This window comes from Amphiura filiformis, chromosome 17 (genome assembly GCF_039555335.1).
Source record: "Amphiura filiformis chromosome 17, Afil_fr2py, whole genome shotgun sequence".
NCBI classification, from domain to species: domain Eukaryota; kingdom Metazoa; phylum Echinodermata; class Ophiuroidea; order Amphilepidida; family Amphiuridae; genus Amphiura; species Amphiura filiformis.
This window is the reverse complement of record NC_092644.1, coordinates 57143314-57171300: the sequence shown is the minus strand read 5'-3', so window position 1 is coordinate 57171300 and position 27987 is coordinate 57143314. Positions and strand designations below refer to the sequence as shown.

The 27987-nt window shown below is 36.6% G+C and overlaps 1 protein-coding gene across 3 annotated transcripts; it reads right to left on the bottom strand.

Moving 5' to 3' along the window:
- Positions 1-103: 103 nt before the first annotated feature.
- On the bottom strand, positions 104-27771 carry LOC140138030 (uncharacterized). Of its 3 annotated transcripts, none has more exons than XM_072159868.1 (15): positions 27329-27771; positions 26860-26984; positions 26355-26513; positions 22452-22639; positions 21593-21705; positions 21005-21264; positions 20593-20754; positions 20132-20270; positions 19533-19794; positions 19042-19286; positions 13764-14182; positions 13393-13498; positions 12757-13009; positions 1455-1489; positions 104-289 (listed from the first exon to the last, which is right to left on the bottom strand). In XM_072159868.1, the coding sequence occupies exons 1-15, from the start codon at positions 27455-27457 to the stop codon at positions 167-169; spliced, it is 2718 nt and encodes a 905-aa protein (XP_072015969.1). In that variant the 5' UTR covers positions 27458-27771; the 3' UTR covers positions 104-166. The 3 variants fall into 3 exon arrangements, 2 of the variants coding, with proteins under 2 accessions (XP_072015969.1, XP_072015968.1); XR_011856938.1 differs by lacking the exons at positions 104-289; positions 1455-1489 and adding exons at positions 9643-10245; positions 10317-12432 and having other exon boundaries at positions 27329-27766; XM_072159867.1 differs by lacking the exons at positions 104-289; positions 1455-1489 and adding an exon at positions 9643-12432 and having other exon boundaries at positions 27329-27766.
- Between the last annotated feature and the right edge of the window lie 216 nt (positions 27772-27987).

The window sequence follows — 27987 nt, the reverse complement described above, 5'->3', positions numbered from 1 at the left end:
CGAGAAAGATAAGAACGTTGGTTTACGTTATTTGATACAATTCCAGCTTCATTTAAGGGGTCGGAACGTCAATCACCTTTGCACAGTATTATTGTTGGAACCACTGACTGCCAAAATGAGGTATATGGTCGATTTCATTGCTTCGTCATTAATCGTGGACTTCATCTTATACGACTGGTATGCTCTTGTATATTGTTGGTTTCTTCCCACAGTCGAATAGTTGTACAATGATGAGGCACACGAGCAGTAAGATAACGGCGCTAATAAGTACTACTTCTAAAAGGTCCCACATGGTGCAGTCATGTCTACAGTAGAATTCAATTCGACCTTAGCAGAACCCCATTAAAAGCTATTAAACCAAGATAACACTCATTGAAAACAGCTCAAATGATTAAATCATATCTTCTCTGGTTAAATACACACATCATATGTTTCTGCTTTTACACGTACAATGGAGCAATGCGCTGGGATTATCCTTTCAGTTGGGTGAACGATTATAAAGCGAGCGCTAGAGAACAATTGTGTGTGGTCTTTGTTTACGAAATGAGACAATACGTGCTTATTGTTAACCAGCGTTCTTGAAAATGAGAAACATGGTGGTTTGCAGACTGAAGGTTATTGATTATTTTAAACTGTTGCGATTTGGTCGTTCACAGCATCTTACGAATGGTAGTGAGCTTTGGCAAAAACTGCATTGCTCATTTCATAGCGAACGTGTAGAAGAATTCAAATATCACAGATATATTTGGTAGGTCCTGTGGTTCTTGAGTTATGTTGCAAAGAGGGCTGAAACAACAACACTTTTGTAAAACGTACATAACTCATTAACAACAAAACATTAAGCAAGTTTTCAAGGTATAGGATTTGTAGAATGAACTTTTGCAAAACAGCAATGTGTTATTTTTCAATAATATATGGATCTAGATAATGAAAATCGATTTTTTTGGTTGCTTCGACCAATAATACCTCGTCTACCCTTAACACGGTTTGGAAATAATTTCTTCATATTTTTGGTGTTATCTGTCGTTTACATATCCTTCCTAAAACACCAAAGTGCGAATATTTCCAAACATCTAAATTAGCTAAAAATTTAGGACATGTTACAAAACTATATTGTCTAGAATTTTAGAAGAGTACTTTTAATATTGGCCGGTTATTTTTCACACAGCGACGTTAACTAGGCAATGTACTATTACCTATAACATTAACTAAAACACCAAAGTGCGAATATTTCCAAACATCTAAATTAGCTAAAAATTTAGGACATGTTACAAAACTATATTTTCTAGAACATTAGAAGAGTACTTTTAATATTGGCCGGTTATTTTTCACACAGCGACGTTAACTAGGCATATCCCCATACTTTTTACGTAGGCTATTTGTAGAGGTCACGCGTCAATGGGAAAGAGCACTGTGTATTATGTATAGGAAAACGGACAGTAACTGCAGTATGAGTTGAACTGGTCGTATTCAAAATCAATTGGAACATCTGGTAGCAAAAAAGACAAAGAAATGAATAGCCATTTTAGTTTGAACGATTATGAAAACAACAAGGGCAAAATTAGTTGTGATTAATCTCTAAATGTCATGCAAGCTGAATATTTATAAACTAGGTCCCATTTTTATCTCCTCTTCCAGAATGATCGGTGTTTTTCTGTCATAAAGCCTGAATGGTATTGATAAAATAACTGCAAATTTATTGATGTCGACACTTGGGTCTCTTGTATTTTGTCCATTACTATAAACAAAACAATGTAGTATATAGAATAGCATGTACCGTTCACCTGCTTGTTTCAGTTTGAGTCATTTAAATAAATGAATTAATAATAAGAGAATTCATAAATTTTCTTATTCCAAACTAAACAAAGTTTTTTGCATCTTTTAGATTTCCTTTGAATTAATTTTCTTGATTTGCTAAGGATTGATTCATTTGTACTTACCGATGCGTACATATGTTTTCCTAAGAAAGCAAACGCAGATACAGAAACTCTTTTTCTTATTGCCAGATTCATGAAATTCAACAGTATCATCAAAACCTGTAGATTAGAACGAAAAAAATTCATTGTACAATGTACACGCATGTTCATAACATAGGATAGATGATAGAATATGGATAGTCATAAAGTCTTCAGATATGTAAGCATGTAAATTATTTCGTCCTATATTAGAAAGGTCTGTTTCTTGTCTTACCAACATTCTTTAGTTAGGACAGAGCTATGCAAAATGCAAAATATCATCTTGTAATATCGTGTAATGTTAAGTGCTTACCCATTTCTGATAAAGGTGTACTGTACAGGATCAAATGGATTAGATGTTGGAGTAGCTCTACAAGAAGAAAGTTGAAGTTCCATATTTGCTTTGGCCCAGCTTCTTGCTTCAAAATACAATCTTTGGTTTAGGTGTAAGTGGAATGGTGAACTGGTCATCGTGCAGCATTCTGAGGGTAAAGTTGAAGTTTCCATATCCTGTCTCGTAGTAAAAGATCATCTGAACATCGGGGTCAAACTCGGCATGTGTGTAATGTTTGGTTGTAAGATTGCAGGTCACGTGTATTTCAATATTGTCATCTCTGGTGATGATGCTGTCGTTGGTGTAAGGTAAAAGGTATAAGTAAATGTCTCTGTGTTGAATTTCATCATCTACTTTTCACCAACAGTAATAGTAATTAAATCTATTCCAATGTCCATGGTAGATCTTTACATTTTTATGTAACAGTCTTAATCCACAACCACTGGAAAGTAATGGGTACCATACATTTTGTCACAGCCTGTATTTTAGAAAATATACCAGATGTTTATGTTCAGAAATTGAATACGGTATTATTGTTTACGATATAAAATTGTGCTCAATTGACTCACGCCTTTTTCTGTAAAGCCACAATTTAAAGAGAATGCAGGCATTTCACGTATTGCACGTAATATCTTGAGACTCGTGAAACAAATCATGTGAAACAAGAACAAGTTGAATCATTTTCTTACGATCCGTGACCATTCATAGCATACCTTTGTTTCTCTGTGGATTTGACTAGATGGACATATTCTAAGAAAAATAGCTCCTATGTCCCTCCCAAAATGGCGGAAAATCTATTTATAGCTCATTTTTCAAAATGGCCGTCGAAAAAAAAAAAAAAAACATGAATATCTATATACCGTGACTGGATATATAATGACAAATAATATGCGTTTTCCACTATCTTTGCATGCCCAACCTTTTAAGATAAAAAATGTTGAGAGGTCATCTTGACCCTAAATCCAAGATGGCCGCCAGTTTCATATTGAAAACATGAAAATCAATATATCATGAAGTGGATAGGCTATAATAACAAACAATGTGTCTGGATATTTGGCATGCAAAACCGTTTAAGATCATATTCAAAGAGTTTGGGGTCACATTGACCCCTAAATCCAAGATGGCCACCAGCGCCATTTGACAAAAACATGATAATCTATTGGATAGGCTATACTGACAAACAATGTGTCTTTTCCACTATTTTTGGCAAAATCTTTTTTGTCAAATTCAAAGTGTTTGGGGGTCATCTTGAACCCTAAATCCAAGATGGCCACCAGCGCCATATTGAAAAACATGAAAATCGATATAATCATGAAGTGGATTGACTATAATAACCAACAATGTGTCGTTTTCAACTATTTGTGGCATGCAAAACCATTTAAGATCATATTCAAAGAGTTTGGGGTCACCTTGACCCCTAAATCCAAGATGGCCGCCAGCATCATATTGACAAAAACATGAAGTGGATAGGCTATACTGACAAATATTTCACTATATTTGGCATGCCAAACCTTTTCATGTCGTATTCAAAGTGTTTGGAGGCATCTTGACCCCTAAATTCAAGATGACTGCCTAAGCCATGTCGAAAAACATGAACATCGATATTTAAGATGTGACACACATGAGGCTAATACTTATTTTTACTCAATTACTTATACTATAGATTTTGAAAGTGTTACCTTTGTTCTTTCAGGAAAGTTGCACGTTTAAGAGCATGTGATGGAGAACAGAACAGACACTGAAGAGCTACAGAGCAACCAAGAGACTGATATAAACTAGAATGCATGCTGAAAGATCATTGCCCTGTAAAAGACAGTTTAGAAAAAGAAGAGAAATGGGAGAACATTAAGGACAAATTGTTATAATGGAAGGGCCTTGGTAAATTTCAAAATGTCAATACAGCAGTGGAATGGGATAAAGGACCTAAAGGTTTTCATATGCATGCTACTTGTTGTACCACGTTGTCTAACACACACGCTCACTGCCAAGCCACAAAACGCAAGCACAAATCTGAGAAATCAAAAAAAAAAAAGGCTGGGATGTCCGGTCAGCAATCATCTTTCTCAGGACCTCCTCCCAAGAAACTTCGTTCAAGTATAGGTGTTCTGCATGATAAGGCAATGTGCGTCCACAAAAGTCTGGTAACCGGGACAAAAACACTTTTGTTACTTTTGACACAAGATGCATGGAGAAGATTCAAGGCACACACTATCTACATTGCAGAGAGCGGTTAGATACGTTTATAACGTCAATCCCAGACAGGCAAACAGCCTTTGGCTTGGAAATCAGATACCACCGTCATTGCTGGCGTCAATATGTCAGCAATCAAGCGAGAGATAATCTCAGTGAAAATGCAGATCATCTACAGCATGTTAACCTTCGGGAGGCTCAAGCTTTGTTCTTTCAACATATCCAACAAGTCATATTTAAAGATCGTGAAATACGCACCCTTGAAGGACTGCTCCAAGATTACATTCGTATTACTTCAAACCACGGGCACTTTTCCCAAGTAAGGTCCAGCTACCTCAAGGAATTTCTGATCAAAGAATTTGGAAAAGACATAGGATTTCACGTACGTATTCATAAGAAAGTTGTTGAGCTTGTGTATGATACAAGAGCTGCCAATACATACATCGAGGCCGCGCTGTTATCACTAGGAGTAACGGATGACCAGTTGGTCAAGAACAGGTCATCAAAACAACCACTGTCCCTTGCCCCCCGTATATAGATGAGGTGGAGCAAGCTGAAAACTTGAGTGAGCTCATACTAAACTTCATTACCTGGTTGAAAAACCTAACACAGGTATAACTGATGACAACCCAAAGGTCCGATCAGGGAGAGATCGTTATTTACGACAGGGGGAATGGGCATTTTGAGGGGGAACCCGAATTTTTTATTTGATCTTGAGGTGAAAACGCAAAATTGTTTGTTGAACCAGGAGGGGGATTGTTAAGTTTAAAAAGGGTGAATCTGACAATTTTGAGTGGATGCGAGGGGGAAAGCAAATTTTCAAATTCCGCCCTTGTTTAAACTAATTACTCAATTTAAAACTTAACAATCCCCTCCTGGTTCAACACAAATTTTCGACCCCCCCCCCAAGATCAAAACAAATCGGGTTCCCCCTTCAAAATGCCAACCCCTGTCGTAAATAACTATTGCTCTAAAGATTGACGAAATTGATCAGACCTTCGGCTTGTCATCAGCTGAACCTGTGTTAGGTTTTTTCAACCAGGTAATGAGCTTTAGTAGGAGCTCACTAAAGTTTTCATCTTGCTCCAACTCATGTATGTACGGGGCCCAAGGAATAGTGGTTCTTTTGATGACCTGTTCTCTAAGTCGTGTTGCGACATTGTTGACCAACTGGTCATCCGTTACTCCTGGTGATAACAGCGCGGCCTCGATGTATGTACCGGCAGCTCTTGTATCATATACAAGCTCACTAACATTCTTCTGAATACGTTCGTGAAATCCTATGACTTTTCCAAATCCTTTGATCAGAAGTTCCTCGAGGTAGCTGGACCTTACTTGGGAAAAGTGCCCGTAGTTTGAAGTAATGCGAATGTAATCTTGGAGCAGTCCTTCAAGGGTGTGTATTTCACGATCTTTAAATATGACTTGTTGGATATGTTGAAAGAACAAAGCTTGAGCCTCCCGAAGGTTAACATGCTGTAGATGATCTGCATTTTCACTGAGATTATCTCTCGCTTGATTGCTGACATATTGACGCCAGCAATGACGGTGGTATCTGATTTCCAAGCCAAAGGCTGTTTGCCTGTCTGGGATTGACGTTATAATGACGCTCTCTTGTATCTTCATCTGCAATGTAGAGAGTGTGTGCCTTGAATCATCTCCATGCATCTTGTGTCAAAAGTAACAAAAGTGTTTTTGTCCCGGTTACCAGACTTTTGTGGACGCACAATGCCTTATCAATGCAGAACACCTTTACTTGAACGAAGTTTCTTGGGAGGAGGTCCTGAGAAAGATAATTGCTGACCGGACATCCCAGCCTTTTTTTTTTGATTTCTCAGATTTGTGCTTGCGTTTTGTGGCTTGGCAGTAAGCGTGTGTGTTAGACATCGTGGTACAACAAGTAGCATGCTTATGAAAACCCTTAGGTCCTTTATCCCATTCCACTGTTGTATTGACATGTTGAAATTTATCAAGGCCCTTCTATTGTAAAAATGTGTGTTCTCCCATTTCTCTACTTTTTCTAACCAGTCTTTTACAGGGCAATGATCTTTCAGCATGCATTCTAGTTTATATCAGTCTCTTGGTTGCTCTGTAGCTCTTCAGTGTCTGTTCTGTTCTCCATCACATGCTCTTAAACGTGCAACTTTCCTGAAAGAACAAAGGTAACACTTTCAAAATCTATAGTATAAGTAATTGAGTAAAAATAAGTATTAGCCTCATGTGTGTCACATCTTAAATATCGATGTTCATGTTTTTCGACATGGCTTAGACAGTCATCTTGAATTTAGGGGTCAAGATGCCTCCAAACACTTTGAATACGACATGAAAAGGTTTGGCATGCCAAAAATAGTGGAATATTTGTCAGTATAGCCTATCCACTTCATGTTTTTGTCAATATGGTGCTGGCGGCCATCTTGGATTTAGGGGTCAAGGTGACCCCAAACTCTTTGAATATGATCTTAAATGGTTTTGCATGCCAAAAATAATTGAAAATGACACATTGTTTGTTATTATAGTCAATGATATATCGATTTTCATGTTTTTCAATATGGCGCTGGCGGCCAATCTTGGATTTAGGGTTCAAGATGACCCCAAACACTTTGAATATGACAAAAAAAGATTTGGCATGCCAAAAATAGTGGAAAACGACACATTGTTTGTCAGTATAGCCTATCCACTTCATGGTATATGGATTTTCATGTTTTTGTCAATATGGCGCTGGCGGCCATCTTGGATTTAGGGGTCAATGTGACCTCAAACTCTTTGAATATGATCTTAAACGGTTTTGCATGCCAAATATAGTTGAAAACGACACATTGTTTGTTATTATAGCCTATCCACTTCATGATATATTGATTTTCATGCTTTTCAATATGAAACTGGCGGCCATCTTGGATTTAGGGGTCAAGTTGACCTCTCAACACTTTGAATTTTATCTTAAAAGGTTAGGCATGCCAAAGATAGTGGAAAACGGCATATTATTTGTCATTATAGCCTACCCAGAACATGGTATACAGATATTCCTGTTTTTCAAAATGTCACCGGCGGCCATTTTGAAAAATGAGCTATAAATAGATTTTCCCGCCATTTTTGGGAGGGACATAGGAGCTATTTTTTCTTAGAATATGTCCATCTAGTCAAATCCACAGAGAAACAAAGGTATGCTATGGATGGTCACGGATCGTAAGAAAATGATTCAATTAATGTGTTTCACGATTCGTAACAAAATAAGGAAATTCAATGTCCATTTGGTCACCATTAGCATGATTGGAGTGGTATACACACAAGACCTGTATGGTTTTCACTTTATCGATTACTTTTCTACTGGGGCAACTGTTGTTCCTTCAGTGGCTTAAATCAGAGTGAAAATAAAACCATTTACGAAATGGTTACATTGGTAATGCATAATTACTTGTGGTTGGCCGTATTCATTTGGATGAATGTACTCCCTATTGACCTGGAATGCACATTCGGCAGCAAATTTATTAAGAGAAATTCAGAGAAATTTGGACTTTTACTATGTAAATGTCTTAATAATGTAAGCTATATATAGGTTTATCCTATTTATTTACATCCAATTTGTCTTATATCATGTGTTTTTTAATCTTTTATCTCATTATTTTATCTTAACAGTTATCTGTAATCATCAGTCTACCCTGTATATTCGGCTTCATCATACCTTTTACGAAAACAGACCAATTATTGTATATCTTCATCATTCTCATATATCTTCAAGGTCCTGTGATATTTGTCTCCTTCGTCGCTTATAAGCGAGTATTGGGCTTGTGGCAGGCAAAACTGAGTTGCATCAAGAATAGTTGTGGGGTAAAGAAGAAGTGTGATCAGCAGATTCATTTGAGATTTCATAGAGAAAGAACGTGGACATTTCTCAGTGGCGTTGATTTCTTTTTGACATTGGGGAGATGGGGTTAGATTTTTTATTTTCAAGTATAGGGAATCCAAAACCTGTTGGCAACAGAAAAGGTTTATGGCAGAAATGCGCGCGAATCATGCGAAATGCGAAAAATGTTGACATATAATTATTGATTGAAGTTAAACTGGTGAAATATGGTGCAAAAGTGGAACAAGTTCCGCGAATGGCCAAATATGAGGTTAATTTAGTCAGACACCCACATACAGACGTCAACATGGGGGTGGATGATTGTATGGACCCCCCCCCCCTGGAAAAATATGACATTTCATTTTAAATACACTTTATAATAATTAATTATACATTGCTTATAATATTAAATGTAAGAGCGCCACCTATACTCCCAGAAAAGTTTTAAAAGTAGGACTCATTTGGCTAGGAAACTGACATTTTGATTTTTCATTTTGAAATAGGTGTCTTGAACCATGCTCGTCTTACGAACTGCCGAAGAATGCGTAACATGGGGGTTTAACCACAGCATATACCCATACCACCGTTTAAGTTCAAATGTATATAATAATATAATATATTAATTTATATAATAAAATAAAACTTAAGATTGGAAAACCTCTGCTAGGCCTACGTTCTTCGTCGTGAAACACTTAAAGTTACAAGTTCAGACAAGTTTTTGTCGAAACGTCGTCCACATTCTTGACGTTAATGTATTATACCATACTAAAAGTTTTAAGTTTCTCCCTTTCTCCGTAAGACTTTTTAGAACAACTATAAAATTTTATCACGAAGTTACAATTGGTAGCATATTTTGCTTGACACAACTGTACAAACTTTTCGAGCCATTTTAGGATTAGGGGGGACTTTAGGAGATCTTAGAGGGGAAAGATTTAGGTGACAGAGAATTTGGAAATAAATCTAATTCTGGAACTTACTTTGTACAACTTTGCTACGTTGCGTCTGGTACGTGACCTGCTGGACTGGTGACGTGATATACGGTTAAGTACCATCTTGAAGGTTCGGTCCCATGCATGAGATAAGTAAAGTATAAAGCGATACGTATATCACATCACCAGTCCAGCGGGTCAGTTGCCTGAAGAAGTTTGGTGGTTCCAGACTCAACGTAGCAAAGTTACAAAAAGTAAGTTCCAGTATTAGATTTATTTCCCAAATTCTGTTTACAACTACTGACGTCCTATCAAACAATCCTCGCAGTTATCATGAAAATTAACAGAAAAAAAACTGCACAATGGTATAATAAAGAGACGAAGACATAAATGTTATATATTTCGTTTTTGTATCGGATCATTTTATTACATTTCTCTCACGCCACACACAAACTCATTTCTACTTCCATCTTAAATAAACTTTCATACCAGTACACATAAACTCAACAATTATCTGCTCGCAATAATACATTATTACACAAATGCTCATTATGTAATATTGGTAAATCGGTAAGGTAGGCATTATTTGCATTGCTAAAATGACACATAAACATTGCACAAAAATCATGTTTCTATTATAAAGTTATTTCACTAGCGAATACTATATTCATATACTTTAAATGTTACAGCCCACTAGAATAATTATGTCTAGTTCAGCGTGAAAGATAAGAACTTTGGTTTACGTTATTTGATAAAATTCCAGCTTCATTAAGGGGTCAGTACGTCACCAACCTTTGGGCAGTATTTTTGTGGGCCTGAGAGCACATCAGACCATAGATAGTGAAGATCTATGATCAGACATATCAAATTGCAAGGAGAAATGACCTTCTGATATCAAATATTTTTGATTTTATTGAAATTCGCGATATAATACAGATTTTATGACACATTATTAAAATAAAAAATTATAAGACATTTAACAGTCCTCGAAGTAAACTTTGTAAATCTAATGTTAAAAGGTATTTGTAGCTGGGATGAAAGGCCGTCCATAATATGAAAATGTTGACCTTTCGTATTCCAGATATACATTTTACCCCAAAACACCTAAATAAATTTAGGTCTATGGGGGACAAATGTATATCCGCAATAAGAAAGGTCACAATATTCATATGATGGACGGTTTTTCATCCCAGCTACATAGACTTTAAGTACATATCATTAGATTTATCGAGTCAAAAATATCATTTTTTAATAATTTGTAATAAAATTTGTATTATATCATGAATTTCAAAAAATCCAAATTATTGAAATCAGACGTCATTCCTCAGATTCAGAATGCAATCAGGTCCCATAAAAATACTGTGCAACGTCGCTATCCGAGCCCTTAAGTCAGCTATAATAACACAATTCTACGGCAAAATAATATAATTATCAATATGCTACAAATATACAGCTTTGCTCTTTTATACAGGTTAGCTTGCATCATTATATACAAATTATTTACACTTAAAATATTTATAAACATAATAATTAGTCACTACTATGTACTGAATACTGGCAGGATAATATGTATTTTGTGGAAATTTTATTTCTATATTAATGATTTACCCATCACTGCTGCATAGATTCAAAATCAGCCAAACCTTGAAAATCGTGTTTATAGGTATTATTATGAAACACTCTTATTAGGATAAAAGACGTTTTGTTTATATCTTCAATCCCAAATAGGTATGCATAGATTATATTTTAGTATCCATATAAAGGGCTTCTAGACTAATCATTTCTTCCAAAATCTACGTTTTGATGAAGAGAGGTGGGGTGAAGCCATAACATATTTTCATTCAATTTCAGTGATACTGTGGCGATTTTGATAGATTTATTCTTTAAATAGATCTGGAAGACAAAGAAATTACTCAATTTTCCAATTGGAAAACTTTTAAAAACAATCTTTACGCGAATTTGTTAAGAAACAAATCTAATAAAGAAATTATCAAAACAAATAATTAAAATAATGATTTTTGATATTAAAACATATCGTATTTTATCATAGATCGTGATTTGAAGTATGTCACCCACTTCCTTGGATACCAAATTATTCAGTCAGCCCAAAGTACTAGTATGGGTAATAACTGAGCTATAGACAAGATAGAAGTTGGGCAAAACGTACCAAATTTGGGGTTCCTTGAACTTATTTACTTTTGGATTAATCTAACGTTTCAATTGAGCCCCGATTTACAAAGGATTTATATCCATTATGCATTTACATGGATCGAGTTATATTTTGCCTGGCTTAATTGTCTTCTTCACTTCACTTCAAGATCGATGAAGTATTGGATTCAACCTGATGAAATTAAGACGTTTTAACAAAATATATTTCTATAATACATATATAATAAATATACCGGACATTCCAGAGTTGTATATTCTGCATTGTAATACGTCCAGCGCAATACTTTACTGAGATATATTCATTTGCATGTTTAGTCCGATCATGGAATATCCAATTAAACAGTTTAGCCATTATTTTGCTGGGCTCAAGAACCCTTCCCAACGAATGTCACAGTGTAGTTATTCTTACTCAGAACTAACCACCTCAATCATGCCAATATCACCGGCATCTGGTTCATAAACATGATGGAAAACCAAGTTCAAACTGGACTTTCAGAGTTTGAATGCTTTTGTAGTACAGTTCAAGATCTTAAAGCGAACCTCTGGAGTCACTCGTTCTCTTAATTTCGTCAGATAACATATGCTTACTAACAATAAGCAGCTTTTTTAAATACCTGCATGGTAACTCGTGGTTATATCAGTCAGCTATAACTGATATACTGTCGAGCTCCAAAATCATTTCAGGTGTACTTAGTACTTGCTGTGAAATAGTTTTACACCGTTTTGCAACGATAAACTAAAGCAGGCAACGCAGTTCCCTTTCAAACCAATGATGACTAAACGGTTGAACCACTGACTGCCAAATGAGGTATATCTGGTCGATTTCATTGCTTCGTTATTAATCGTGGACTTCATCTTACACGACTGGTATGCTCTTGTATATTGTTGGTTTCTTCCCACAGCCGAATAGTTGGACAATGATGAGGCACACGAGCAGTAAGATAACGGCGCCAATAAGTACTACTTCTAAAAGGTCCCAGTTGAACTGGTCGTATTCATAATCAATTGGAACATCTGGTAGTAAAAAAGACAAAGAAATGAATAGACATTAGTTGTGATTAATATCTAAATGTCTTGCAAGCTAAATATTTATAAACTAGGTCCCCATTTTTATCTCCTCTTCCAAAATTGGCTCATGAACTCATTTTTCGAGCATCTAACTAGAAAAACGAAGGTCCCACCTGCTCAAATCTTGAATGATCGGTTTTTCTATCATAAAGCCTGAATGGTATTGATAAAATAGCTGCAAATTTATTAATGTCGACAATTGGATCTCTTGTAGTTTGTCCATTACTATAAACAAAATAATATACGAGTAGTATAGAATAGCTTCCTTACCTGAATCGCCATCTTGGACTATTCTGATTGGTCCATCAGTCTCTTGGTAAGCTTCCGTTGATGCCAAACCTTCCCCATCACTGACGTCACGTCTGCCGATGCTTACATCACGCTTATGGACACTGACGTCACGTTTTTGGATGATGGTAGAAGAGAGGGTGGGTCCGGGTGTAGGATCTGATGCACAGCCTTGTGCGCATCTTGAGTTGGGATCGTTGCTGTCGCACAGACGCATGTCACAATGAACAAAAACCTGAGGGGAAATAAAAGTAAGTAGACGTTAAGTATTGGAATATGACGTTTGGTAAGAAACACTGATGTTACCAATATCATTACCGGTCCCGGAACTAATCACATTTATTTCTTCATGCATCTACTTCATGCTACTACTTCTTTTTTTTCGTAACTTGATTTTAATTTTTCGTAACTTGACATTCAAAATTATATCTGAAGAAAGCTACATCTCTGCATGTACCTTTCACCTGTTTTTTTTTCGTTTGAGTCATTTAAATAAATGAATTAATGATAAGAGAACTCATAAATCTTCTTCCAAATTAAACAAAGTTTTTGGCATCTTTTTGTAGATTTTCTTTAATTAATTTTATTGATTTGTTAGTTTAATTCATTTGTACTTACCGATCCGTGCATATGTTTTCCTAAGAAAGCAAACGCAGATACAGAAAATCGTTTTCTTAGCATATTGCCAGATTCATGAAATTCAACAGTATCATCAAGACCACATCTGCAATGAGAGAAATCGAAGACAAGAAATTAAAATCTGTAGATTAGAACGAAAGAATTCATGGTACAGGTATGTATGAAATTTCCCCTGTGGATCTAATAAAGTATTACTTGGTTTGACTTGATATAGGCTTATCGATAGACACAAAGTCTTCAGATAGTATGTGAATTTCGTCATTTAGAACGGTCTGTTTCTTGTCTTACCGACAGAGCTATGCAAAGTGCAAAATATCGTCTTATAATATCATGTAATGTTAAGTACCTACCCATTTCTGATAAAGGTGTACTGTACAGGATCAAATGGGTTTGATGTTGGAGTAGCTCTACAGGAAGAAAGTTGAAGTTCCATATTTGCCTTAGCCCAGCTTCTTGCTTCAAAATACATTCTTTGGTTTAGGTCTACATCTACGGGGAAATCTCTGAGTGTGAATGGTATGGTGAACTGGTCATCGTGCAGCATTCTCAGGGTAAAGTTGAAGTTTCCATATCCTGCTTCGTAGTAAATGATCGTCTGAACATCGGGGTCAAACTCGGCATGTGTGTAACGTTTGGTTGTAAGATTGCAGGTCACGTGTATTTCAATATTGTCATCTCTGGTGATGATGCTGTCGTTGGTGTAAGGTTGAGCGGGAATGTAGACAATGTTTTGAATAATTTGACGACCACCCTTATCCTCTTGGTCAATCTGTAAAAACAATGGTTATTCAAATCATTAGTAAAATCTGTATTATTCTGCCGAAAGCAGTATGTATTCGAATTGGAACATGAAACACGACTATTGGGCGAAATAATGGCCGGATTGCCATGACAAATCATTCTGTCAAGTACATTTGGGCTACGTTTTCCATGTTGCCACGAAGTTCTTACAGTACAAAATGCTCAATAAGTCTGCATTTCGGGCTAATGAATTATGCATTAGAAAAAAAAAATGGCAGGGACGGTCATAAATTCTTTATACGGGGTTGTAGTAAAATGTTTGCCTTGAAGAGTGATTATAAAAATATTTGACTTGATTCTGGAATTTGAAAAGAATATAAAGCTTTGAATGTGTGAAGTTTGTATTGTTTTAAAGAAGTTAATCTGAAATAAGGTATCTGTGAAGGATATTACGGATATTTAAAGGGCCTGCACCCCCCGTCTTACAAAAATGTCGAATTATTTTGTGAACGGTACCTAAATAGTTCAGCCTGATACGAATATTTAGGGGAGACCGGGGCAAAGTCGAACACGGGGCAAAGCGGAATCATCAGTCGGCTGCGGAGCAGGTGACTACAAGCTCCTTTCTTTGGCTGCATCCTTTTTTGTACTTTGTGTACTTAACCCTCTATCTTTTTAACCAAATATCACACAGAGTCGTGCGATATGTCAAACTTTTCCTCTGGTCATAAGGAACAAAAATGTCAGTGGTCACATCTCTGTAGGATCATTGGTTAATGAGATATAGTCACTTTTTTCTACTTTCTGTACTTAACTCTCTATCTTTTTAACCAAATATCCCACAGAGTCGTGCGATATGTCAAACTTTTCCTCTGGTTATACAGAAAGAAAAAGTCAGTGGTCACATCTCTGTAGGATCATTGGTTAATGAGATATAGTCACTTTTTTGTACTTTGTGTACTTAACGCTCTATCTTTTTAACCAAATATCCCACAGAGTCGTGCGATATGTCAACCTTTTCCTCTGGTCATAAGGAAGAAAAAGTCAGTGGTCACATCTCTGTAGGATCATTGGTTAATGAGATATAGTCACTTTTTTGTACTTTGTGTACTTAACGCTCTATCTTTTTAACCAAATATCCCACAGAGTCGTGCGATATGTCAAACTTTTTCTCTGGTCATAAGGAACAAAAAAGTCAGTGGTCACATCTCTGTAGGATCATTGGTTAATGAGATATAGTCACTTTTTTGTACTTTGTGTACTTAACGCTCTATCTTTTAAACCAAATATCCCACAGAGTCGTGCGATATGTCAAACTTTTCCTCTGGTCATAAGGAACAAAAAAGTCAGTGGTCACATCTCTGTAGGATCATTGGTTAATGAGATATAGTTACTTTTTTGTACTTTCTGTACTTAACCCTCTATCTTTTTAACCAAATATCCCACAGAGTCGTGCCATATGTCAACCTTTTCCTCTGGTCATAAGGAACAAAAAAGTCAGTGGTCACATCTCTGTAGGATCATTGGTTAATGAGAGAGAGTCACTTTTTTGTACTTTCTGTACTTAACCCTCTATCTTTTTAACCAAATATCCCACAGAGTCGTGCGATATGTCGAACTTTTCCTCTGGTCATAAGGAACAAAAAAGTCAGTGGTCGCATTTCTGTAGGATCATTGGTTTATGAGATATAGTTACTTTTTTGTACTTTGTGCACTTAACCCTCTATCTTTTTAACCAAATATCCCAGAGTCGTGCGATATGTCAAACTTTACCGCTGGTACGTGAAGACGGCCCGATTGGCGCGAGGTTCATATTGGTGCGTATGCACTAAATATGTATCTTGTAAACCTTAAGTTTTGCCTTGCCTTCCTTCGTAATCCTGATTGGGCTGGATAAAAAAAATGTGTCCCACTTTGCCCCGGTCTCCCCTAGCCTAGGTATATTCGTCTCAGGTCAAGGATTCTCGAGTACTGCTCAGTTTAAGCATCGCTCGATGGGTAAGCTTACTGATTTTCTTATTTTATTACTAGTATATTGTGAAAAACCAAGTAGCTATGGTGTTAGCTCAATATGCTAGGAAAATATTATAACCGATGACTTCATGTTCACTTTTGCTAAATCAGCTGTATTTTTGCTGATAAGGGTGCGTAAATTAGCATTCGATGATGTTGGAGAAACCGCGTCAACTGTTTCACTATTGACATGATTGAAGTAGTAGCACTGACAACGTTCGCCGGCGTACACGACGAAATGATTGCAAATTTACACATTTGTAATCATTTTGACCACAAAATATGATGTGAAAATACAGGTAAGCAACTCGGGGTAAGCAATGAGAACAAGTCCTCAAACATTTGAAATTTGTTGCTTCTTACTATAGGTATGCCAGGCAAACCTTAGTTAACACATTTGCTAGTCAGCCAAATTCGCCTTGAACACAATACATATATTTACATGGAAATATAAAAGAACTGGCCGGTCAAGGAAACCTACATAAATATGTTGTCTATACCTCACTTAACCCAAATATATGATTTTTTATGGTGATAAGTTACTCGCACATGGAATTTTAGAGGGATTTTGATAGCAGTTCCATTAAAAAAGCTGCTATCAACATGAGGTCTAAGACCTATAGTAAGAATTCCAATTGAATGAACGCAGCTTTCAACAGCTGCACTCGATCCAACCGCGATCGTATATCGCGTATTTCAAACTACAACGCGAATGCACGACCTTGGATACATTGCTAACCAATCATGAGTGCGTTGGCATGGTTGGATTCACTTTCGCGTTACTCACGCACAGTCGCACACGCTGGCGTACATCACGCAGTGTACGCAAAAATTTGTCACGCTATTAAAAGCTGCGTTCATTCAATTGGAATTCCCACTATAGAAACACCACCGAAATGCTGTTTTGGGGGAATTTTGCTAGCTGAATCTTTTTGATGAAAGTCAATCTTTGACAAGATGTAACTTAGCTATGGAAAGTGCTATGAAAAAAAGGTTTTCAGTTTTGACTTTCTTTACTCAAGGGCTTTAATCAATTTGATATATAAAATGATGCAGTTTGATGGCAAATTTGAATTCACCTGGCATACCTACTTACTACAAGCTGAGACTATTGAATGAACGCAGGTTTCAACAGCTGCACTCGATCCAACCGCGATCGTATATCGCATATTTCAAACTACAGCGTGAACGCACGACCTTGGATACAATGCTAACCTATCACAAGTGTGTTCCCAGACAAACGAGCACCTAGACCAGTGACTTTGACTCGCGTAGTGAAGCTGACACTGCTTAGCAACGACTTTGACAAGGACGAATACCTGGGCGCAAGCAAGCAGATATGTTCGCGTCTACGGAACATGTTGTATTTGATGCGAGCGATAATGGCGCAGGAATCACACAAACCAGCGCGTCTTTCTCTCCAGTCGCGTCTACGGAACATGTTGCATTTGACGCGAGCGATAATGGCGTAGCAATCATGCAAAGCGCGTCTTTCTCTCCAGATATGAACGCTTTTTCTCTGCGTCCGACCAACCGACCAAAATACGTGGATACGTGGCTTCACCTACTGCCATGGTTAGGGATGGGCACTCATATTTATTTTATTTATTTATTTATTTATTTGAACAGACGCTTTTGAATCAGCGGCACACGCCTAAATTGGCGGTGCGTGTTAGGTCTAGGTGGTATGTCTATGAGTGCGTTGGCATGGTTGGATTCACTTCCGCGATACTCACGCACAATCGCACACGCTGGCGTATATCGCGCAATGTACGCAAAAAATTCGTCACACTATTGAAAGTTGCGTTCATTCAATTGGAATTCCCTCAGCCGAATTCCTACTGAAGACATAAATCATATACACATGTCAGATGTATATTGTATTGGCAAATATCCACACAAGCGTTCATTATCAATTTATTTTGATATTGTCATATTTTATGCCATGTATTATATCCTTAAAACTAATATGCAGACGAATGGCCAAATTAATAGAAAAATACCTGTTGTGATAAATTTATCTGTACAAATTGTCACACTCCAAGTGACATATAGTAAATTTGCAACCCTGCTGTGGATTTGCGAACAATTTGTCGACATAAATGACGCTTGCGGAGAAATTATTAGAAAAAAAGGGTTTTTTGGCCTAGGCCTATGCTAGGTATGATCATCAAATTTCCAAGTAGCCTTTATCTGTACAAATTGTCACACTCCGAGTGACATATGGTATATTTGCAACCTACTGTGGATTTGCGAACAATTTGTCGACATAAATGACGCTTGCGGAGAAATTATTAGAAAAAAAAAGGTTTTTTTTGCCTAGGCCTGTCTAGGCCTAGGTTCATGATACGTGATTATAGCCTAGTTTCCTTGTGTGTAGCCTTCTTCACTCAGTACGAAGGCTACAGCATCAATGTATTGGAAATGCAGGGTCCATCGATCATGTCAGTAAATGAATATGGGCCTTATTTTGTTTTGGGACTGATTATTCGGACTACCACCCGGCATGCAGGTATTCCTGCATTAAATACAACAGAATTATTACCATTGCAAGATGGCTTAAAGCTAGCATTTCAAGTATCTCTTATAAGCTAATAACAAATGGTGCCCGCTGGAATCTCTTGAGGCATTGTCTTTTTTAAAGACATTTCTTGTTTTTACATGTATTAGTATTTTATACAACCCAGGCTAGATACCACGAGAACCACAAATATTATTGCCTCCGTTTAACTCAACCATTTCACCCACCCACAATAATTTCCAAAAGGGCGTTCCTATAATGACTTATCTCAAGACGTTAAATTAGCTTTATCTTTTAAGAGATTACACCAAAAAAAATTCACAACTAAAATTCAATTTTTACTTTTATCTTACCTCAACCGTCGTCCCACACAAACCATAGGGAGTTCCGATGACGTAATGTGTAGCGTTGTAGTATGACGCTTTGCATGCTGGGTCATTCAGATGTATAATACTGGGGTCAACTTCTCCGACGATTGCTTTTGAGACAAAGATCTCCATGGAGCTACTAAAGCATTGTGGGATTGCAGATCGTGGTGCGACGTACTTTTCTGGTGCTTTGCGTGTCGGTGGTGGCAGTGTGGCTGGAAGTTTACGCCCTGTAATATGGAATTAAAAAACTAAGTTTAACATGACCATCTAACACGTCACTAAACATACGTCAACGTTTATTTTGGCACATCAGCTTGAATTAATATTAAACGGGTGGTTCTGAGGTTTGTTTCAGTAGGGCCTTTAGACTCGTGGGGACACAATTTGTAATGTTATTAGTCCGAATTTCCAATTCATTGATCATCAAAATACATTTTTTTCATGTCTTCAAAATTCCAAATAATTGCTCTTACCAACAACTTCGAAATTCCACTCATACGCTTCTGAATCCAGACCGCAGGACCCCACGCTAACAGCGGCACCTTGATCTAGTCTCAGGCGGTACTCTCTGGCTTCCTCTGGACCAACGGGAAAGGTATCTTCTGGTGGATAGAACTCGATCTTTCGGCCATTGAATTCTACATCATTTGATCCTTCAGATGTGTCTAAGTTAAGGACGCCGTAGCCTCTCTCGTCTACTAAGGTGATGTAGGAGGTTGTGGTTGGTCGCTGTACCTAATGGATTGACAAAGATTATGAAACATTTTTATCAAAGATGTTCTGGATAACATCACTTGTAATTCGTAAAGACAATGCCTTAAAATACATCAGTACGATCATTTGATAGATCTCGATATGAAGAATCCAGGAACGTATTCAGGGCACATCTTCGTTTTGCGCTCCACTCACAAGGTACCTTAAAAGACTAAATAGATTTATGATTTCCATGCCCTATTGTCAGATTGTGCCAACGTTACCATAATCAAAGTTCATATACTTCATTTGCTTCGTTGCTTAATAATCATGGTATTATCTGAAGATTAAATGTTCCTTATATTTTCGTTTTTCTTACCTCTGTATTGAATTCAATCGTCCACTTTTCACCAACAGTAATACTGCCTCCATCTGCAGGTGTACTGATATCTGTCTGTGGCTCTAGGGCGTCAACATTAGCTACATTCAAGATGATGCACGTCATACCACTAGAGAAGCTATGGAGACAAAATGAGACAAACATTTTTGAGCATAAAAGTTCATTTACTACTATCCCATCTTAATTCATGTTGGCTGTACATTAAAAGACGTCATCATAATAAGATGTCATTAGAGCCTACTTTATATGCTTTCCATGTGTGTTCCGCATGGGTAAATTCTGGGTCCAATATATATTTAATTTTGGTATTTTGCAGGAAATAATCATTCATATAATGATTATTTTAATAAAGATATTACAAGTTACTCTCCCCTCAGCAAAAAATATTTGATTTATCCTATAGAAGAATATGAATATCTTTTCCCAGTTCATTAATTTACCTGTCGGAGTCTATGGCACTGTAACAAACAGTGTGCCTTCCAACCATATCATCTGAAGGTGTCCAGAACAAAGTGATGGCTTTACGATCGGGATATCCGAAGACAGGTCTAAGATCTGATGTATGCATGCCTGGTGGCTTGATTGTTGTAATCTTAGAGACTCTGCGAAACAAAAAGAAGATCATTATTAAACCTTTTATTGGTCTACGTAATTTTAGTTGGTGTTACCCAGGGTTACATTTTAGGTCGTACGATATAGTTTAATGCAAGTAATATAAACAATAGTTCTTGAGATAAAGTGTTTAAAATACATGCATGAAATGCTTCCACCATGCTTATTCAATTGCTGTCACATTGGCATATCAATATAAGAAAATTTGTACAGACTAAATTGCAGCAGAGATAGACTTACGGTTTTCTGGGATCACCAGCTTCTACAATGACATCCATGTTAAAGGGTTCATTGGCGGGGATGGTTTTACAGGTGCCATGTGGTGGAGATATGGTGATTGGCTTAGTACAAGAGTTACTTGGATCCACTCTCAGGAGAAACAACAGAGACACAGAGCTCAAAGGATCCTCTGAGGATTCGTCGATGAAATCTTCAATAATGACTGTCACGGCGTAATAACCTGCTTCTCCACTAGTGTCGAAATTCAATGTGCAGTTTTCCTTTGGATTGAAAATATGAATAAAGTAAGCTTGCCTCTATGGATGAATAGTTATTAATTGCAAAGTATTGTTCAGATTTTTCAATATATTTCTTGGTTTGAACGTTTAACAAATGGTAATTAATAAATCTTTTTGGTCAAAATGGCTGACTCAAGTGAGTACCCGTAAATAAAGATCGGCTTACTACGGACAGATAACTGAGAACCTCACGAGATATATTGTATCCATTCTTCCATTGAAAATCGGGTCCGCACTAGGGGACACGCAAGGAAAATAAAATTACAGTTATTACGTGACTTGGTGACCATATGTACAATCAAATACTCACATGTACAGTGACGTAAGGAGTCTCTCCACATACTTTATCATGAACCGAGTTACATTCACCCTTGATTCTGCTTGCAATACGGCAACGGGTAACATCGTTTTCGGGATCTGACACTGCAATATTTAAAAGGTAAAAATTGATTTGAAAATCTATAGTTAAAGAATAAACCCCCTATGACCCTTCACCTAATTATTGTTTCTGTTGATTTGGGATTGTCCGTAAGAGATATCATGGCCCTGTGTGCTCATGTGATGGCAAATGCGGAAATGTGTTTTTACCGTCACGATCCAGCAGCGTCAGATCATTCCACTTTAACGGATTACCTGACGGATCTTGCATTGGTGCCCAGAATGTTTATCTGTTTATCACATTTATTTAAGCTTCTGTTTTAAAATAGTTGAAATTAAGACATCCAATGTATTTTTTATCTTTATAGAACATGCCATACATTGATAACCTAAAGAACATTGCATGTGGTGTTAAGGGCCTCGGGAACAAATTCCTCTGGTATCGGTCCTTCATAATCTTAAACATCCACAACCTCATTAGAATCTTCCTCTTACGGGTATTATTCTTCTTATCAAAATATTATGAAAATATTTACAAAGATATCAATATAAACTTCTGGGTATTTGGCTTTCAGATATTATCCACTACAAGTATTGTTGGTCTCTTAGTGAGTTTAAAAGGTCACACTCGAGTTGAAAAGTTACCTTACTTCAACTAGTTTCATCATCAATTAACCTACCTGGTTGATATAATCCACTACAAGTATTGTTGTTCTCTTAGTGAGTGTAAAAGGTCACAATCGAGCTGAAGAGTTACCTTACTTAAATAGTTTCATCATCAATTAACCTACCTGGAATTTGTAAGTTATAGTGGCATCCTTGCTGGAATACTTGTACTGGGATGGGTGATGTAAGAGGAGATGAGTTGATGAGGCCATTATCTGGGCGTGGTTTCACATTGACGTGTGTGAACATCTTCCATCCTCTACCAGAAACAGGATGGCTAGCCAATGGTCTTAACCAACAACAATCTTGATAACTGTAGACATGAAATGAAAGATTTATGGGATCATTAATGTAATGGTATTCTAAACTTCAATTTTAATTATGTGTTTTTGTCTCTTTGTTCTGTTTCAAGCTAATGTTTCTAAGAAGAGTGCATGTTTAGGCTACTTCTGTTTTGTTTTATGACAAGGCATATCAAGGTATTAACAGCATGAAACTAGCATTTTGTTCAGACTGCTGACAGGTTTGCGGCATCATGGTACATCATTGATACTTCTTCTTCTATAGTATACTTTTTGTCATCCCGTATGCTGTGGATAGATACCTCGCGATGGTACCTTCGTGGCACAATATGGAACGCCACAATTGCTGTGGCGGTAAGCCATGCGTACTCTGTAGTCTGTACGCTGTTACAGTGATATACCATGTATGCATAACTACATGAACTATGTCACTTGTAACTGTTACATAATTTCATGTGCCCTATATGATAACAGTAGCTAACAAAGGTTAAAAAGATAAGTGATAAAAATATCCGATTACCATTGTTACCTGTCACGGCTATATACAAATAGGAAACAATACTGGTAAAGATATTGTTTCTTTGTCTGCCAGTGTCAACCACATTATGATATTATTGGAGATAAATGTGATTCGGTTACAGAACTTGACGGATGTTTGTGATCAACCTGAATGGTGAATAATGTTCATATCTCCATCTAGGTGAAAGGTATTTGGTATGGGATTGTGGTGCGTGCCACGCAAGTATCATGAGTATCTTCGCCAAACTGGTACGTACATGCTAGGAGTACTTGAGACAATCGCCTGACTGACCCACAAATGATAAGATATAACTACAAATCCTGTTATTTAATTTTACATCTTTGACATTATGGCTAATGTAATCAGACGGTAATTCCTTATTATCTTCATTCAGTGTAACGATTACAAGTCTCCCATATACTTCAGCAAATTGCGCTAAAAGCAATAGCAGCATTTCATTTACAAGTGCGTTATCAAGTTATGTAAACAACAGATATTATCTGCACTTTTCAGACATTTCTGGGCATTTTGATTCCTTGTGGGAGATGGACAACACTCCGCGTATTTTGCAATAAGTCATGCTTGTGGTCACCCAAAAGCAGAAAACATCTTTATTACGTCGTGACAGTGGTCAACATCTTAACAGAATGTCCCATATATAACCCCTCCATCCAATCAAATAGAAATAATATTTACAGACTAATAACAGAATATAAGTTTCGAAGCCTGGGTTTGATGTGATTTGTAAACAAAATACCTTTCGAATTGCTGCCCACATGTTTGTTCATTATAAATCACAATATAGGGCCTGTCTAACATTACATCTAAACTGAACCGAAATGGTATAAATTACTTGCCAAGTATTATTTTACAAATGAAATTTAAATGGTGATCTATGTGCGGTGGATATGATTGAATAAATTTGGTTAATTATTTTATAAGATACCTGCAGAGTTACATGTGTGAAACTAACTTGACTCACACGTCTAAATTTACCTGAAAGAACATTTACAAAGTATAAATTACGAACGCTTATTATTGTGGTTTGATTTGATTGTATAAGCGTATTATTGGTAAGATACATGCCGAGTTGTGGGTTCTGGTACAACCATAATATCTCAATTTACATAGACCATTTTATAGGCCCTACATTTACCTATAAAAGAATTTTTCTATTATTAAAATTTTTGTGGTCAAGATCATTTTTGAGATGATTTTGAATTACTGGTTGTTGTTGCATACCTGCCGAGACGCGGCTTTTCAGTTTTTTTGGGTTTTTTTATAATCATAATTTGAACTGAATTTCTAAATTTATCATATTTACCTAAACAAACGTAATAAACCCGGCCCCAACCGAGCTGTGGTTTGTGAGATTATTTAGTCACATTGTAACAAAAAATAGGTGCCCGATTTTATACAAATATGTTTGTCAGAATTGTTTGAACTTCCATATTTGTTTGACCGCCCTTGGTGCCGTTTATGGTTCAGATCGGTTCGGATTCCTGATCATAGGTCGCTGAGTTGTTTCAGAAATTCATTCGCATATCGCAAACTAACCACTCGGTTGTCTAATTTTACCAAAATTATTTTACAAATTACTTTTACAAATTACTAAATTAATTTTATAAATATTAGATATTTTTTATATAAACTTATATTCACTTTATTAGCACATACCACACCCTGCCCACGCATTACTATTATATTTCAAATTATGTATCATTAACGTTTTTCTCTGTGGGCTAGACAATGGACACCTATCGTGAAGAGATACTGGAATGTCCTCCCCATCATTTCATGTTCGAAAGAAGAAATACGCCATTTAATAGTCATTGTGATGATAATATTTCAAAAAGGAGTCACTACTTTCTATTTTTACTATGGATTGAGTAGTACTTCCTGTGGTGAAAAGACGTTTTCTGTACTATGCTTCATAAAACGCCCCAATACAAATGATGAATAAATCCGACATATGATCTCTCTAATTGTGATCCGATATATAAATATTGATAATAAACGTCATATTTATTTGTTGTAGGAGGTTAGACATCCAACGAGCAACATGATTCACCTTTATTATTTTTATTCAATCAATCGGATATTCACTCAATGCCGTCTCGTCAAAACTTGTCAACTTTTCCGGAAGTTGAAACGGGTACAAATTTTAACGTACGCACCCTGATGTAAAGGTTGTTGGCCTTTTTTTATTTCCAGGATCTGTGATTCTTTTAAGTCTTGAAATAATTCCAACGTTATGTTCATTACTGTTTGTTACATAAACAATTACAGTAACTAACAACCCTGTTTCTAATCAAAATGCCAACATTTCCTCAAATCTAGTTCTTTTTATTGTTAATTCATTCCAATTTACTCATTTCAATCCATCAGAGTTGGATTCCTTTTCGGAAGTTGTTGAAACAGTCACATAAAATTATTGGCAACTGCAATTATTTTCAGCCTCGTTACCTGTTAAGGCAATCTAAGACCAGGTTCCCGGGAGCAGGTTATTGACATTGGATTTGAACTTGAGTCCTTCCGTTAAAAGACAACAACAAGATACTTGAAATGACCACGGTCCACGCATCTAAATTTGTGACGTCCGGTGTGGTGTGTCCAGCCAAACGGTGGTCAGGTAAATAGAAGGAAACTTGTCAGGTAGTGTTTATTTATTATGAACTGATGAAACAGTCTCCACTTTATACCACACTTGCGCCCGGCGCAATGGTTCTCCTACATTAATTTTGGAATCATTTCCATTTCAAGCACATACTTAATATCTCGATCATCACTCCTAATGATCATCGTACTTTTAATTAACTACAAGACTCGCTTAAAAATATATCTTAAGTGTATAACAAAATATAAAATAAAAAACATACACAATTTGTTTTTAAACAAATAAAAATTCTGAAAAAAATTTGCATTTTATAAAATTTGACTCAATAATCATAGTCTGTTTTTATTGATTTTAATCTATCTCAAGAGTCACAAAACTGCAAAATTATGCAAAATTTTCGTTCCCAGATATATGTCATCAATAATGATATGCATTACTTGTTTTTATACCCTGCTATATTGATTTTTGTAAATGTTCAACTCCAATGACTAACCACCATTTTGTTTATAATAATTTTGTTTGTGAACTTAGTTGTTATAGCTTTAAACGGTGAACATCTTAAAAAGACAAGTATTAGAAAGGAACTTACCTAACATCAAATTCTCTCTTCCTTCCATTTGCTGGCACATCAACGATAATCTTATTACTCCCTGTAGCCCAATTGTCAGTTACATCAAAATCATCACAATAATAGGAGAGGTCTGACAACTTTACATCTGGTCTGTTGCCTCGATTTCCCTCGCCACACCTGAATAAGGAAAATAGGCAATAAGCATAATTAAAATTAATTATATCCATTAGGTTCACAACAAAGAGCAAAGAGGACATTTTCATCGCCTGACATTTCACCTCGTTTGAACAACGCGCTTCGACACTCGGGTCCAATAATGCAAAGAGTTCTTTTTTGTATTGCTGAAGCCCGGAAAAAACAGGATTACGCTGTGATCAAGGCGCTTAGTTCGCATGTTTCATTATAATTTGTTTTTTACCAATGATCTTGAAATACATACATAATGATAAACATAGCATAGAATGAAACTTGTTCAAAAGTATTGCAGGAAATTCCTGACAAATAATAGTTACTGTTGACTTACGATTTACAAATAAGTTCTCCATTAGTTTCAAGCTGTTGGCGCAGTAAATATGCCTCTGGTGTGCATCTATCGTGGCCTGGTTCCCGAAAATCGTATCTATAACCCATTCGATATGTCACTTCAACCTAAGAAATCGTGTAGAAAAGAAAATATATAAATAATTAATAATTGCTTAGTGATCATTCCAAACATGGAGAAAGTAACTGTCGTAATGCCACAGACGCGTAAAAAGATGATATTCCGATACTTCAACTTTCCGCTACATAAATCGAATAATTAATATACTAGTCATTAATTTTATTCTTATTTGCAACGACTGTATCACAATTGCCTTATAAAAATACATTTGATTGTAAATTCATTAAACAAAATTATGGAAATGGGTGGTCATAGCTGACAACCTTGGCTTCATCTATTGGTCATTCGTTTATACCCGTTCATCAATAATCTTGAAGAAGCAAGAACCCACCTGTTGTGGCTGGTCTGGAACTTGTGGTAGTGGTCTCCAGCTCATTGATCCACCCCGAAAATGATTCGCAACTATCACTTGCGTAGTCGCGACAAATGCGACCAATGCGTATAAACATCTGTATTCCATTGCAAATATTAAAAAGGCACTGGTAAATAAATACTAAATCAATTGCACTATAAGTTGTAGATTTTGCACACAACAGTAATACTGTAAAGACGAAGTAGTGCAGTTGTATCGTTCCCTTGGCTTGGATGTTTTTTCCTAGTTTTAAACTGTTGGTCTCGTGTTCGCTCTTCTTCGGCTCTTTGGTCAGAATGATTTGCTCTTCGTCCATCCATCTTGCTTTATAACCTCTTTGGTGTCTCTGGTACGCCGGTATACATTCCACGAAAAAACCGCGACTTCCCCCACGCGCTAGTGGACATGCTGAGATAGTGTGTCTAAATTTCACGGTTGCCTAGCTGCAAAAATATAAACTGGTTTCAAAGCGCGTGCGTGTGTCACAAATTGTCTGGATATACCAGTGACGTAAAATTACCTACGGGTCGCTGCCCTACGTGACTTTATGATTGGCCGAAAGGAAGAAGATTGCAAGTAAATCTAAAGATAGACTGACACAAAATCCAGGAATGCACAATCTGCCGGAAGAAACACGG

Coding starts and splice junctions, on each gene's coding strand:
- LOC140138030 (XM_072159868.1), bottom strand. CDS start 27,457: ATGGAATACAGATGTTTATACGCATTGGTCGCATTTGTCGCGACTACG. Junction 22,640..26,354: donor AAGAGAGAATTTGATGTTAG/GTAAGTTCCTTT, acceptor TCATGTCTACAG/TTATCAAGATTGTTGTTGGT. Junction 1,490..12,756: donor AGTCCAAGATGGCGATTCAG/GTAAGGAAGCTA, acceptor TTTTGCTACCAG/ATGTTCCAATTGATTTTGAA.